This window comes from Lineus longissimus, chromosome 3 (assembly GCF_910592395.1).
Source record: "Lineus longissimus chromosome 3, tnLinLong1.2, whole genome shotgun sequence".
NCBI lineage: Eukaryota > Metazoa > Nemertea > Pilidiophora > Heteronemertea > Lineidae > Lineus > Lineus longissimus.
In genome coordinates, this window is record NC_088310.1 from 15,156,489 (window position 1) to 15,172,325 (window position 15,837).

Sequence of the window (15,837 nt, forward strand, 5' to 3'; positions counted from 1 at the left end):
AGCAACATACAGTTGTCCATGTGAGAAGAAGTCCTTCGTGAGGTACAGGCCAATTTTGGCTAGTGTTTGTCCTTGGGCTTTGTTTGCCGTCATGGCAAAGCATGGTCTGATGGGAAATTGAAGTTTGGTCATTTTTAAAGGGAATACATTGTCTGATGGGGAAATTGGTATCCTCGGGATGAAAATGTTCTTTCTCTGATGAATTCCCGTTGCAACAGTGGCTTCAATCACATGAGCATGCAAGCTTTTCGTAATTTACCTAGTGCCGTTGCAGTGGCAGTTGGCTGGGTCCAAGTTTCTTAGGAGCATAATGGGACAGTTTGGTTTTATTTGCAGAATATGGGGTGACATGCCTGATGGACATAGGCTGTTGAGGAATTAAACTGGGTAGTGGTGGTTGTTGTAGTCATCAATGAGTTTGTCTGAACTTCGGTATTTTCGAGTGTTTCCTGGGAAAGTCCGAATCATGAAGTTGTTGACATCATCTGTTGCTTGATTGGTAGGACATAGGATTGCTCTGGAACATAGCCATTGTGGATCGGTGTAGTTCTGTGGCAGGTGTTCGAAGACGAAGTCACAGTGATCTGTTAGTGTTGTGCTGTTGAGAATGAACTGGTTATCCAAGAGGATTTTGTTTTCTCCTATGTCTTCATGAACTGGTATCTGGCCTTTACCTATAAGCAGCAGGTCTTGTGCAAATTGGGCATTGACATTGTTTTCGTTTGCCATTGTCACTCTCATGTTGGTGTTCATTTTCATTACTTTGGCATGTGTCCATAATGGTGAGGCTTTGAGGCAGGCATCCACTATATCGGGGCGACTACCATGTCTGATGACTGGTAATATTTGGCGCCAGTCACCAGAGAAGACGACAGTTATTCCACCGAAGGGTTTGTTGCTCTCTCTGACGTCTTGTAGTGTGCGATTGATTGTTTCATAGACAGTTCTGTGTCCCATGGTGACTTCGTCAATCACCAATAATTTGCATTGCCGGAATAACTGTGCAGTTGTAGATCTCTGGGATATTCTACGCATGGATGTATCGTCGAGGACTTGTGTTGGTACTTTAAATCGGGAATGTCAAGTTCTGCCATTGAGAAGAAGTGTAGCAGCTATTCCACTTGTTGCTGTGGCCAAGGCAATGTGGTTTTGAGAACGGATTTTTGCCAGAAGATTAGTCAATAAGAATGTATTTCCTGTTCCCCCGGTTCCTCCCGGAGCATCAATTGCAAATATCTGTCCAGTGTCGTTGTTGACTGATTCAAAAATAGCATTGTAAATGACTGCTTGTTGTTCATTGAGGAGAGGTACGTTTTAATGTAGTACATTTGATACTGTTTCTGTTCATAGTCCAATTCATCCCGGAGCTCTTTGGGAACAGGTGTTGATGTCATGTTTAGGTCTGGCTTTGGGAGGTTGAAGTGTGCGAGGTCATATCCGTTCTGTTCGAGATGCTCCTGAATATCAATAAGCACTTCGTTGATGATGTCCTCAGTGAGTACCTGGATATTTCTCTGGTGTAGAAGGTCCTCGACTAAGTCATGCTTGTGTTTCTCCCAGAATTGTAGTGCCTTTGTTGGTTGGATCCACATTAGAATGGTTGCAAATGTTTGTCTCAAGTTTGTTCCGAATTGAACAGATGCTGCTTCTTGTAGAACATTGTCGATTTCACGGTCATCATCGAGAATGCTGAGATGTAGGCATGCATCTTTGTATGTTGGGTTTCGTTTACCTCTGATTGTGTGCAAGTCCTCATAACTTTGTGGTCCTGGTATGTGGTAGAGGAGCACTCGGAGGTAGTACAACTCAGATTGGTGTGGATTGAGATTGATAAGTGGGATTCTTCCAATCATGTCGGACATGTCGTCATGTGACGTGGAGTTCATTTTCGTTAGTTTGTGCTTTCTTTTGACCCACTTGTTTGTTGCCCATCTATAATTGTGGTAAATGTCCGGGTAGAGTATTGTTCGAGCACTTGTGTCAGTTTTGTTCAGTTCGAAAAACTGTGTCAGCTTTGTTTCTGGAGGTGGTTGACTGGCTTTATTTCTCACATTTCCTGGTGTGAACAGAACGGACTGCTCATTTGGAAGATGAAGAGGAAGTTTTGCAACGGGTGGATACTTGTTAACCCTTAAACAGCCAAATTTCCCCAATTTCGCCCTTTTCCACGGCCAAATTTCCCGGAAAAGAATTAAAAAATTCGGCAAGGTAATTTTTGACTATTTATTAAAATTTTTTCTAATGGTCCTACAAGGTTACAATGTATATGAAAGTTGTTCAGAATTGCATGAACTGTCTATTTCTGATTTAAAGAAAACATCATATAAACCTGTAAATAATTTTTTTGGAATTTTTTTGTCAAGAACATAATTTTCTGCAAAAATTTTCAGAAGTTTTGTCAAATGAAAATTTCTGAAAAAATAATAATTCAGATGATATTTCTGTATGAAATGTTCCTATTCAATTGTCTGTAACATAGAATAACTCTACTCACATATAACTAAAGTAGTTTTAGTTTTTTTGTGCCCTAGCAGGTTGTTTCTGATAAAGTCGTGCACCAGCACGTTTGTTGTCTTTTTCAGTGTGGAAAATCTCGAAGCACCGTGGCCAACACAAAGCCACGTTGCACTGTCTACAACCATCTCTGGTCTGAACTCGTTTGACCTTTCTGTCTGAACATACCATACAGTCTGGTCTCTGTCCTTCTTTAGGTACCCATTCAAAGTGCCTATCCACAAGACGTGCCTCTGCTACTCCTGCATCACTGGTGCGTCCACGTCTTTTACGAAAAGAAGGTACTCCTTCTGTGGGTCCATCAATGACCTCCTGAATGAATTTCAAGTGGGTTATTCTAGAAGTAGGGTTCACTTTCTTATACAAAATGTAGCCATTGACGATGGCAGTTTCACGTAGTCTATGGTACAGCGGCAAGTACCATTTATGACTCCAATGCAGAAAGTTATAATATGTAAGAAATTGGTCGTGTAGATCTACGCCGCCCATATATTTGTTGTATTCTAAAACACAGTCTGGTTTATTGACTACACGAAAACCAGTCTGTTCCTTCTTATCCCTGATTTGATGTTGTGTAACACCATTACCGTGAACAGTGGACAACATATTGACCCGTTTGTTATCTTCCCAGGTGCAAGCAAGAAGATTGTCACTCTGCTTGTATCTTGGATGTTCCCCCTTTTGTAAGAAAGTGTCTGAAAAGTTTGCAGGCCAACCAACTCTATTGGACCTTGATGTACCACACAGACCTATATCTTCATCCATCAGATTGAGAGCAAGCGATGTATAGAAATTGTCAGTGTACAAGTGATGTCCATAACCCCGATAATTTTCAGTAAGTTTCATCACCACATCATTACTGAGGCCAAGTCCTGTCACATTGGCTTTGCCAGTGTAAGGATACCAGTCAAGGCAATACCCTGAGGAACTCTCACAAAGAGCCCAAGCCTTGATACCCCACTTGGTGGGTTTCTTAGGCATGTACTGACGAAACGAAAGCCTCCCTTTGAAGCAAACCATACTCTCATCTATTGATAACTCGTGTTCCGGTGTGTACCAATAACGATATGTTGGTCTGATCAGTTCAAGGAGAGGAGTGATTTTGTACAGTGGACCATAATCAGGGGTTCCTGCTGCTGGTTGAAGAGAGTTGCCAGCAAAATGTAAGAAGCTGGTGAGAAGGTCGAAACGATTCCTTGGCATCAGTTCACCAAAATTACGGGTTTCAGTCAACCAAAATCCACCGTGGTAATCTCGAGCATGTGACTTTTGGCAAAGGCCCATGCCCAGTTGCATAGCTATGTATACTTGAATTTCCGGTAAAGAAGTATCTTCCCAAGCGAGGTAGCGAGAACTGGGTGGGAGATCAGTTGGGTTATCGAAGAATTGAAGAGCGTATCGATTGGTTTCCGCCACGATAATGTCCATAGCCTCCAACGGGAAAAATTTATTGAAAAAGTCTACAGGTTTTGCTCCAGCCAGCACATTTGCTCGATTTGCAGGAACACCAGAAGCTCTAGTGTACTGAGGACACCACACTGGGACAGTTCCATCATGTTGATGCCAAACTAGAGCTCTTGCTCTAGCATCAATAAGTGCGCCTCAAGCTCTGCCACCACGGCCACCACCACGGCCTCTGCCCCTGACTCTTCCTCTCGGTTGGGATGGGGCTGGGGCTGGAGGTGGGGGTGGTGCCTTGGCCTGACCCATTCCTCTGGCTCTGCCTCTTCTTCTCCCCCTTACTGACAAGATTGGTGGTTGATCATCAGTAGAATCACTCACAGGCTCAGAGTCAGGGGCATCTGGAAGGGAACCCCCTTCACTCTCACTATCAGACATGTCAGATACACCAGTAGCCATGTGTACATCATGTACATCAAGCATGTCATTGTCATCACTGTCATGACTGTCAGTCTCTTCATCAGAACCTAGATACTCGTTTTCCGAGTCCGTTTCTGCAACTATTTCGTTTACAACATCACTTACACTCATTCGTCTCCTTAGTTTCGGCATCCTGACGTCACAGAATCCTTGAAACAATAGCGAATTTGTCGATCAAAATCACCGAAAACTTTCTTCAGCACCATATACAAAAGTTGTGTTGAATAAACGGCCTTGACCTTCCTTTACCCATTGAACACGTTTACGAGTCCCGGTGCTGCCGTATAGTGTTAGTATAAGGAGCTGAAAAGGCGTATGGTCCATGAGGAAACCAGACCTGTAAAAATTATCTCCTAACCATCCCCCACCAACTAATGGAAAATGCCTTAGATGCCGGGGATGGATATTTGATGAGGGGAGAGTTTCTGAGGAATAGTTTATTGACTTTAGCTCTCAGCTTATCTGAGCCAGGTAACCTCCTGCTGAGTTGCCCGACCAAAGGCTGAGGTCAACATAAGTTGTTACATAACCGATCTTGCTATCACATCCTGATTGCCTTGTAGTCGACCAAATTACTTCTAATTTTGCCTCATCACAGTAAGGGCCAGGTTCATCATCATGTGATCATGACTGAGTGTTATCACTGGTTACGCTGGCCATTAGGTAGATAAGGTAAATATGCCGATCATCACTGTGTGTAGTATCAGCGGGGTGCTTGAAGTTGGAGGGCGACTAAATATTTTACAGGGCTGGTTTCCTCATGTAAGTCGCCGATCGGCGCCTCTGGCCGTCCAGCTGTAAGTTGCCAAACGGCGCCTCTGGCCGTTTAAGGGTTAAGAATGGTGAAATTGTACATGCGCCAGTAGGCCTCTGAGGCACCGACATATCGGGCATTAGCGTATCTTTCAATCTCATTGTTTGTATTGTCGACAGGATTTGCGTTCCGTAACGCCATCATGACTCGATCCGATCCCTTACACGTGTACTTGTATAGGTATTTGACGCAACTGACACTAATAACGGCTTCGGGATCGGATTGAGCTGTAGGTTTACTGTTTTGTCAGGGATTTCTGCTGATATTACTTTATCAATGTCTTTTGGTTCTCTGGGGCGGTCAGCCTCTGCCATGATGAGTAGAATGTGAACGTGTGGTAGGCCTCTTTTTATCTTCTTTCATAGCCGTATAAGCAATAACTTCACTGAGGACTTGATTCTTGGTTTGGTCTTTGAGCAATGCCTTCATCTTGATGTGAAATACTCTTGCCGTTATATCAGGTCTGTCTTTGGGCTGCTCCTTATCAAATAATGAGGATGTTATTTCTGGCCAATTGGGGTTGCTAGTGAATGTTACGAAGTAGTGTGGGCGTCCATGCAATCTGACTATTGCCATTACGTCTTGAAATGCTTCGGTATACCGGGGGGGGGGGGGGGGGGGGGGTACCATAGATGGAGGGCGGGAGAATGATGATAGTTCCAGCTTTTTGCTCATCGTTTTCACTGACTGCATCAATGAGACCTTGGTACTTCTCTGCTCGAATATCACTTTGGTGGTTTTTACCCCTCAGCCCATAAAGGCTGAGGGGTATTGTCGAAGCGTTCGCCGTCTGTCTGTCCGTTTGTCCGTCGGGCCGTCTGTCCATCCGTCCGTCTGTCCGTTGATCTCGTTTCCGGAGCATATATCCGTAACCATAAATGCTGGCCATTTCATCTCTGGGTGGTTTGAAGGTCTTATGGTACCATTGTGCCTTTTGGCAGTTTTGACGGTTTTCGACCTACACTTGGCCCCAGGGGGCGCTTCATTCAAAAAACTACTTTTGGCTGTATCTCATGAATTATGCTAGCTAGAATCATGATATTTTAACTGAGGACAGTACTCATGAGACTACATCACATAATACCCGGGTTTTTGATTTGACCTACTTTTCAAGGTCACAGGGGTCAAGTAGCGTAAATTGACCATCAGTGGTTTCCGGAACATATATCCGTAACCATAAATGCTGGGCATTTCATCTCTGGGTGGTTTGAAGGTCTTATGGTACCATTGTGCCTTTTGGCAGTTTTGATGGTTTTCGACCTACACTTGGCCGCAGGGGGCGCTTTATGCAAAAAAACTACTTTTGGCTATATCTCATGAATTATGCTAGCTTGAATCATGATATTTTTACTCAGGACAGTACTCATGAGACTACATCACATAGTTCCCGGGTTTTTGATTTGACCTACTTTTCAAGGTCACAGCGGTCAAATAGCATAAATTGACCATCAGTGGTTTCCGGAGCATATATCCGTAACCATAAATGCTAGGCATTTCATCTCTGGGTGGTTTGAAGGTCTTATGGTACCATTGTGCGTTTTGGCAGTTTCGACGGTTTTCAACCTACACTTGGCCCCAGGGGGCGCTTCATGCGAAAAACTACTTTCGGCTATATCTCAGGAATTATGCTAGCTAAAATCATGATTTTTTTTGGTATGTGCGTTGGGTATGACTAAAGGAAGGTTCCTTTTGAAAACCAGCTCGTTCTGATTGTGAATACGCTCACAGGGCGGCGTGCTTGAAATCGGTTTCCGTCAATTTCGAGGAGAACCGTCTGATTAAATTCATTTTTGGTATGTACCTTGAGGGTGACTAGAGCGAGGCTCCTTTTGAAAACGGGCGCGTTCCGATTATCGATATGGCCACTAGGGCGGCTTGCTTGAAATCGGTTTCCGTCAATTTCGAGGCGAACCGTTTGTCCGATCAAATTCATTTTTGGTATGTACGTTGGGGGTGACTAGAGCGAGGTTCCTTTCGAAAACAGGCTCGTTCTGATTCTCAATATGGTCACCAGGGCAACGTGCTTGAAATCGGTTTCCGTCAATTTCGAGGAGAACGACTTGGAGGATGGAATCAATTTTTAGTGAGTGTAGGCCTAATGCAGTTTTGTAAGGGGAAGGTTCCTTTCGAAAATCAGCGCGATTCCAAATTCAATATGGCCACCACGCTCACATCCTCAAAATAGGTTTCCACAATTTTAATTTCCATATGCAAACTAGCCACTCCACTAAGCCAACTTCACCATTATCTCACCTTCAACCTTAATAGGCTGAGGGGTTATGCTCGCTTTGCGATGCTATTTTTAACCCATCGCAGTCTTTGCGATTCTGCTTTGACAGATGCATCCGTAGCATATTGTTGTGTCAAACGTCGAGATTTGAGGAGGAGATTAGTTGATTGTGTGCGAACCTGAAGATGGTAGCGATAGAATTCTGTTGGCGGCACGTTTTTGTTGCCGGTTGCATGTGAAATACCGTCTGTGTAGCCATCTGTTCCTTTCGGGAAAAGGAGAATATAGTGCAAAGGGTCATAGCTTCTATGTCTTTCATTAATTCTTTTCATTTGGCCACTTTTGCTTTGGATTATGACATCTGAATCACCTAATTGTTGTCCTGGCATTAAAGCAGTGACTTCACTGCCACTCGGTAGGTTATATCGTCGGGCATGTTTGGCGGATGGTTTTTTGTCTGCATTCAAAATCGGCTGCACATCTGTATGTGTATTTGAGAAGTCGAGGGCTCCTTTTAGGGAATGCACGTAAGGATTGCAGACATGAAGCGCGTCTTGGAGAATGGATAGTGTAGTCCGTGTTAACTGTGGGTTATATCTCAGTCTATTATCTATCTCATGTTCTGTGTCATGGAAATATATTTGTGCGAACTTTGGGTGGTCATCTCCTGTTTGTAATAGGGAGCCAATAAGATGGAATACCTTGCCTTGAATTTTGAATGTTGGGTTGAAACCTGGTAGATAGTGTTCATTGCAGCCGATTGAAGCTGGTGCAAGGGCGTTGTTGTACGATCGTATGTTATTGAGGAAGTGTTCGTTTTCGTATAGTTTCAGAATTTCAGGAGGGGCATTGGGTATTGGAGTTAAATGGACTTTTCCTTTTTCACAACAGAATCCTGGGTGTTCTTCCTCCCAACGATATGCGTAGCAGTGTCGACACACGTTTTTTGCGTCATATAAGGATGGAAGTGTGTGTGAGTTCAGTTGTTTTGGGATGTCAATTTCCTTAAAAAAATTAGTATCATTTATTGTCCCTAGCCGTCTTTTCAACTGGATAGCTTCTGTAGTTTTACGTTGGGATTCCTGAACACTTTCTATGAGGGTACATGATCGTGGCTCCTGATTGTCGGTTGTTGTTTGTGGTACAGGTTCATTGGAGGCGGACGGTTCCTGACTGGTGTGGGGATATGAATGTTCAGTTGTTTGTGGTGGAATGGTTTCGTTTTGAGGGTCGTTGCTGGGCCATTGCTCTCTTAAAGTGCTTTGGCGAATCCTTAGTGAAACTCGACGTTCATTTGTTCTGGACGGTTCGTGATTGGTATGTTGATGTCTATTTTCGCATATTTCTGGTGGTACGGGTTCATTGGAGGCTGACGATTCCTGACTTGTGTGGGCATATGAATGTTCAGATGTTTGTGGTGGAATGGCTTCTTGGAGTGTTTTGGCGAATCCTTTGCGAAGCTTGACATTCATTTTTTCAATTCAGAGTCTGGTTTAACCTTCGTCTCTTGGCCGACTGTGCCTTGGAAGACGTCTTTGAAAGGTTGCTCTTACGGTTTTTTTTCCGGTCATTGTCTTCTAATCAACAGTCCTGGAAAGAGTGCGAAGTTGTTTAAAAGTATCAATAAAGTGTATGACGTTTTTTTCTCGAGACTCAATCTTCAAACTGCTTTTAATGTCAATTCTGTTCTTGACATGTAGATGGCAGCACTGTCTTGTATGAGAATTGGAAGTTGCAGGTGGTGGTAGAACTGGCCCTTCCAACAGCCAGGGCAGCCAGTTTGACTGCAGGGCAGGTTTACACCACACTGCCTTAAATTAGACGGGGCATGTACTTGAGAAGATGGAAAGTAACTGGCCGGATTGGGAATTATTTAATTTTATTTAGAAAAGTCACTTTACACATTCATTCATAATGTCTGAGTATTTGTTGAACATGTACAATTTTTATCTGACAAATCTTATTTGTAAAGCGTCTCAGTAGCATAAGGAGTAGAAGAGCAATGAAGCATTAAGAAAAAGAATTTTGATATATATGTTTATGTACGCATATATTTGACATTGAAAGGACTATGATGAATTTCTTTTTCTATTCTTTGTTTAAAATATTGAGAGCTTCCTCTTCTGTAATTGCATCTTGCTGTTCCTCTTGCTGGTTCGTGGGAGAGGGCAGCTTGTGGGATTCAACAGGAGTGGTAGGCCTACTGTCACTCTTTTGTTGGCTACTGGCAGCTTCCTTGTTCTCCGGTAAGGCGGCATTTACTTCTTGAGATGAAGTGGCAGGAGTTTGCTCTTTTTTTGGAGTGGACGTGATTTCAAGGCTTGTGTCAAAGGACGATTGTGTACGTGCCTCATCATCCAAGTCTGACTCTTGGAGAAAGTCAGACGTTTTCATCTTCTTCTTCTGGGGTTCCTGGGAGAGTCTTGCTCGTGGGTTGGTGGTGGCAGCTAATGATGTGCTCGTGGTCCTTTGAGCTTTTTTTTTATCTGTGCTCAAGGCAAAGTTGACTTTTCAGTGTTTCTGCCTTGCAGATGATCTCCGCAATGTTTGCGCTCAATCTATGACGAAACCTTTTGATGTCATCCTCTTTGATGGCCTGGCCATGAGATATATTCACCTGAAGGCACGACATTTCAATTGTGACGTTCCTTTTCAGCTGGTGCAAGTTTTTCAGCAGACTTCGGGCTTGTCCATGGGTTGGAATTTTAGACATCTGAAAAGATTTTGAGATGTGATGGCTGTTTATAATTGATGTTTCTGTCATTGACGGTTGGGACGGCTCTTGGCTGAGTGTACAGTAGTATTTGTAGGCTAAAAGGAAGTGTTGATCTCCGATAGTTCAGTTTATTGTTCTGACTGAGAGAAGCCTATAGGGCCTAGGCCGATGTGAGTTGAGAATTTTTTGATGAGGCTTTGTGCATAGGAAAACATAGGAAATATGCAGTAGCTCCAGCATTGTTTTATGTCAGTTTGTATTTTTAATGCAAATAAAGAACATCAGGGTGGGAATTCAATGATTGATGAGGGTTTTGTGCCGTTCTAGGGCAAGATATTTACCTTTTTTGTGGTGATGATCGTGGCTGCTGTATATAAAGAAAATGGATGCTGGGGGAGGATCTGCCTGGTGCTGTATCCTGCTGGCCTGTATACATTACACTTTCTTTGTCTAGCACAGGGTATTAGTCTGTCATGTCTATTGCAAGACCAGTTCAGATCAGCTACTTATAGATGATGAAGAGATGTGGTAAAATTATTTATCAAACTGGAGAGTTTTAAAATGAAATATGTGGCCGAGGTCACTCTCGGGTACATAACAATTGCAGATGTGGTGTTTTAAAGGCTGTTCTCTATGCAGATTTGACGATACCTGGCTACAAACACATATCACACCTGACCTAGATTTCAGTAAATTATAGTAGGAATGATGAAGAGATGTGGTAAAATTATTTTTCTAAGTGGAGAATTTTAAAATGCGAAATGTGGCCGAGGTCACTCTCGGGTACATAACAATTGCAGGTGTGGTGTTGACGATACCTGGCTACTAACATACATCACATTCGGTGAATTATAGTAGGATGACCAATCACACACCGCCAGGCAATCACGTGGGAGCTTATACAAGCGCGAGAAATGATTTGCCCATACATTATCACAAGACCGGGGTGCATATATTATTGATCGAGTTACGCTGCGGTGACCACTTAGATTTTGACATCGTAGCACGACTTCCCCACGTTATCTACGGCCCCCGGCTGAAGAAGTTTTGGCTATATAACCCTATACCCCCCTTTTTTTTATTGCAGATCTGCACGAATCTCTGGGACTCGACTTTCAGCACCACAAATAATATTTTCGCCAAATTTGTAGCCAAACCCATTGTTACTGTCGCCAATCAATTTTTTTTTTGACATTGGCGAACGGTATCTGTACCCCTGGTGATAGACCGTGTTCGTTGACCCATATGTACAATAAGCCAACAAAATTTCTGACTGTCAACTACATCCATAATTGGTGCATTGTTTTAGGGGATAGTGCATGAAGAAAGTGTAACAATTAAAACCGTGCACCTTTGCTTCGGTGACATATCTGGAAACTCTTTCATTTTAAGTTCAAAGTTCAAATTATTTTAAAATAAACCTGTTCTGTGTTAAGTCATGATTTTATCAGCATCACAAAGATGAAATAAGATGAACATTTCCTTGTTTACTGTATCTGTTTCTTTGCCTTTATCTGTGAAAATCCACCATAGTTTCACCTGTTCTTTTGTTCTTTTGGCAGTGATCTTGATGAGAAGTTTCGGAAGAGAGATCGTTGGGGTGGTGGCGGAATGGTGTCCGACTTTAAAGAAAAGGACAGTTATCGACCAGATGTCAAGTTGGAGTATGTGGATGAGTCTGGCCGGAATCTCAGTGCCAAAGAAGCATTCAAGCAGCTTTCATATCGTTTTCATGGCAAGGGATCAGGGAAAAAGAAGACAGAGAAAATGATGAATAAGCTAAGGGAGGAGCAGGTATGCTTAATTATTCATCAAGAATGATTCCTTAACCCAATTGCTGCCAAGGCCTAATGTTTCCTGTTTGCAAGGGCTTTTTAGCTCGGCTGACAAAGTCAGCAGAGCTAGTCAAATAGATGTTCAGTGGCATATGTATGTGAGTCAGTCAGTCGGTCCATCTGTCCGACATCTGCGACATTTTGAAACCGTAGTAGCCAGTCACTCCATATTTGTTGGAAAGGTAGACGTGGGTAAACTCTGATCAAAAACTACAGATAAGCGCAATTCGACCTAATGTGAAGTCACCATCTGGCGAAAGGTGTAAATTACAAATAATTTTTTGTGGCCTTATTCCAATAGATAGAAGCTTGAAATAAAGTTGAAGAGGTCAGTATAACATGGAGGTTTTGATATAAAATAGATTAGGTCGTTGGCGGTATTGGGCAAGTGTGTAAGTTGGCACATTGCCTGGAATGTTTGAATTTTGCGGTTCAGGGCATTATCTCAGAATCCCGAGCTATGTCATAGTTGCGTAGTTATGTTCTGCGTGCCTGAAGCTGCATTTAGACATCAGCCATTTTGGTTGGAGTGAAGCAATGATAAATTATGAATTAGGAGTAAAATCACTTCAAATCAATGGTGTAAAAGTGAAGTAAAGTAGCTATGCTGGCTTTGCAGCTTTGTACTGGAGCTGGCCAAAGTAGTTCCAGCAAAATAGTTGCATTTTCATCAGAATTTGCTGTAGCTGAGCCAGGATACCAATATTTGGAACTCTTTGTTTCGATAGGATTATAGCTATTCACAGCAGAATGACTAAATAACGCAATTGGCAGTAATTGGCAGGTTTTTAAGATGGAAATTGTCGTCTGCTCAAATCTGGCAAAACGGCTTCGATGCTACCTGTCTCTGTAATGTACTGAACACGCTACACATAGGGCATTGCCCTAAGGCAATGCAGCCGAGGCTGATAATGTGATGGCCATTTTACAAATGTATATTGAGCGTTCATTTTAAAACAGTTCCAATCTAAATTTGTCATAACAAGTAGTTAGAAACTGGTATTTCCCTATAGTTTGATTCTCAATGTCAGCATGCCTTTGGAACTGGTCGTTTTGTGGGGTTATTAGTCTCCGGCTTTAAGCTAGAGACTTCTATATTAGTAGGGATTCTTCTCCCAAAAAATTATTCCGGCACACTCTCGTCCCAGGTGGACGTGGCGTATGCACGTACGTAATGGAATGCACTGTAAATGGTAGCTAGATTCAACCTTGTCCGCGAACTGAACATACAGTCTGGGTTCCAGGGTGATGTTCTGTATGAAAATACACAGTGGTATGCATGTGAAATGGCATAGAACAAACCTCATGGAACTCGCCACTTACAGCAATACCAATAAACGAAATTATTCTGAAAGTGTTCTTTCCCACGTGTTCCGATTGTCTCGTATTGTAATAATTCTGTGCCTAGGATTGAAATTCGATCCGCCCTTATTTTGATACCCGCTATTTGATCAGTTGTTTCACCACTAATCATAGCTGAAAATCATAGCCTGGTACCGCTGGCCACCGTCAGATGGCAGGGTGTTGATACCCTGGGGAATTCCTTGATCAACATCGTCCTGGTGAAAGATGACAATGGAAATACACCGAGCAATTCATGTAAAGAATTGAACGGCACAAGGATACCGCGTGTATTTCATACATGGCATTCACGTCGTTCATGTCATTCTTCTTCGCTATCTTCCAAGTTTCATGCAAATTCCTCGCGTTCCTGATAATGCCGCCCCCCCCCCTCAAAGCGGGAGACTCCAGAGTCTGACAAGACTCAACTGACAATTCTAGTTTTGTCTAATTCTAATTGATATTGCCGATAAAAGACGCGTGGAGAAACCCATATTCATGCGCTCAGTTCATCTACGTACGGTAGACGTTTTGATAGAAAACCAGGGTGAGTTTTCTCTGTATTTTCTCTTGATTTGCTAGGTACAATTGGCCATGACACCGGTTATTTGAAAAGTCATAGTATAGAATAACTCCCGTAGCTTGTTTACATAGGAAGTGTTTTTGGCTTTCTGTCTCGTTATATTTGCTCAGACATTGAGTCGAAGTGGAAGATCAAAACACACATGAACATGTGGATGTACATTTTATACACATAATGGTGTTGCAAAAAGTTCTTCCCAATCATCAGAATGAAATAATCGTAATCATAATTATCTATCACACATTGATAAAACAAATACAGAAGAATGACTTTGAAATCCAGACAAAAATTTGTTATGAGAATAGCCTCTTTGTACTTATAAATATCATCGACGCAATCAAAATAAACCCGAACGCTAGTCGAACAAACATGGCGAACCGCTTCACAAGAAGTTGACGTTTTCTCATTTTTCTTGTAAAAATAACAATGATGTCGTAGACCTATGATAGTGACACTGGTCAGAGTACACAAAGAATAGCGACGAAGTAGTCTGCTGGAATTGCAAGTATTTTCAACAAACACTAAAACTGCCATTTTCAGTCTATGCTGATACGCAAAACCGCGAGGAGCTGCATGAACTGGGCCTACATTATTTACCATACATTACACACTCGATACCAGTACATGAACAAATGCATTGCACTGCAACATATGTGCAGGGAAGTATAGTATGCATTGCAAGCCATGTGTCCAAACTCTACCAAGGTGAACTTTAGTAAATAAGGGCGAACTTTTTCAAATTTAACTTTTATAAATTTTTTTATGATTTAGGCCTAGGCCAATTTTATTGTATCGCCCTCCCCCCCCCTCCGGGGGTTGTACGTCCTCTCACGGTTTCGCGTATCAGCACAGAGTACTCATTGTTTTTGTAACATAATCAGGAATGTCAATAATAAATGCCACCAGGGTTATCTTAGAGTGGACAGTCGTATCTTATTTTGATGGCTTTTTTTACAAAGTGCTATTTTTTCTCATTTTTAAAGGATGATGCAGTCTATTTTCTATTAGTCATTCCGGTGGGTTCCACAGGCAAAGGTGGTGTTGCTTTACTGTATTGTACAAGTTTATTGAATAAAGAAGCCTTGAAATTGAAAATGCATCTATGAATTTTTATCTATCATAATGATAAAAAATAAAGCTTGCCTATTAAATCTAAACTGTTTAACATGCAACCTTTAACCCTTATAGTGTCAGGCTCGGCCTCAGGTCGAATTAAAATTCCTACCCCTTTACTGTCGCACTTGACCCTGGGTCGAGAGAGGTTAATCCCTCAGAAAATGAATTATCTACGGCGCAAGTGGAGTCCGTTATGTTTAGTTTATCCAGTTTATGGACGGCGCTGCATCTGATTATTTGATACCAGGAAACCAAATTGTTTCTACATGAAAATTTCCCGCAACTTGCGACTGAAAGTCGAGCACGTTTTCAGAAGAGGTCAGGCAATGGTCAGGGGTATGGTGATGTAAGAGACGTCATCATGCCTCATGTCATAATCAAGTAAGATACCACATTGTATCCTGATTGATATAAGAGAAGAGGGTGATGCAAGAGACGGCATCATGCCTCATGTCGCAATCAAGATACTGCATTGAATCCTTACGGGAGGGAATGGGGCAGTGTCACAAGAACTAATCTAAACTAAAGGTAATGAAGGAGAGATTTGCACTGACTTACTTTTATGACCTTCTGGCCTACTTTAAGACTGTTATATCTAAATTAGTCATGTTTGGTATCGAACTAAAGGTGATGAACAGTAGGTTTGTGCTAACCCATTTTCATTACCAACTGATCTACTTGGGGTGGTTGGAGCTAAAGGTGTCGTCAGTGTTTGATATGAAACTAATAGTGTTGAAGAGTAGGTTTGCCCTGATCTACATTTATGACCTTCTAAACAACTTAAACACCATCTGTCTTGCTAATGGT

General features: G+C 42.3%; 1 protein-coding gene across 2 annotated transcripts in view; it reads left to right on the forward strand.

Annotated features, from left to right (window-relative positions):
• LOC135485752 (U4/U6.U5 tri-snRNP-associated protein 1-like) overlaps positions 1-15,837 on the forward strand; it is a 344,022-nt gene that overhangs the window by 262,080 nt on the left and 66,105 nt on the right. For both annotated transcript variants that reach the window (XM_064768148.1, XM_064768149.1), the window contains exon 18: positions 11,718-11,949. In XM_064768148.1, the coding sequence (XP_064624218.1) occupies positions 11,718-11,949 (232 nt within the window). The remainder of the gene's footprint in view (positions 1-11,717; positions 11,950-15,837) is intronic.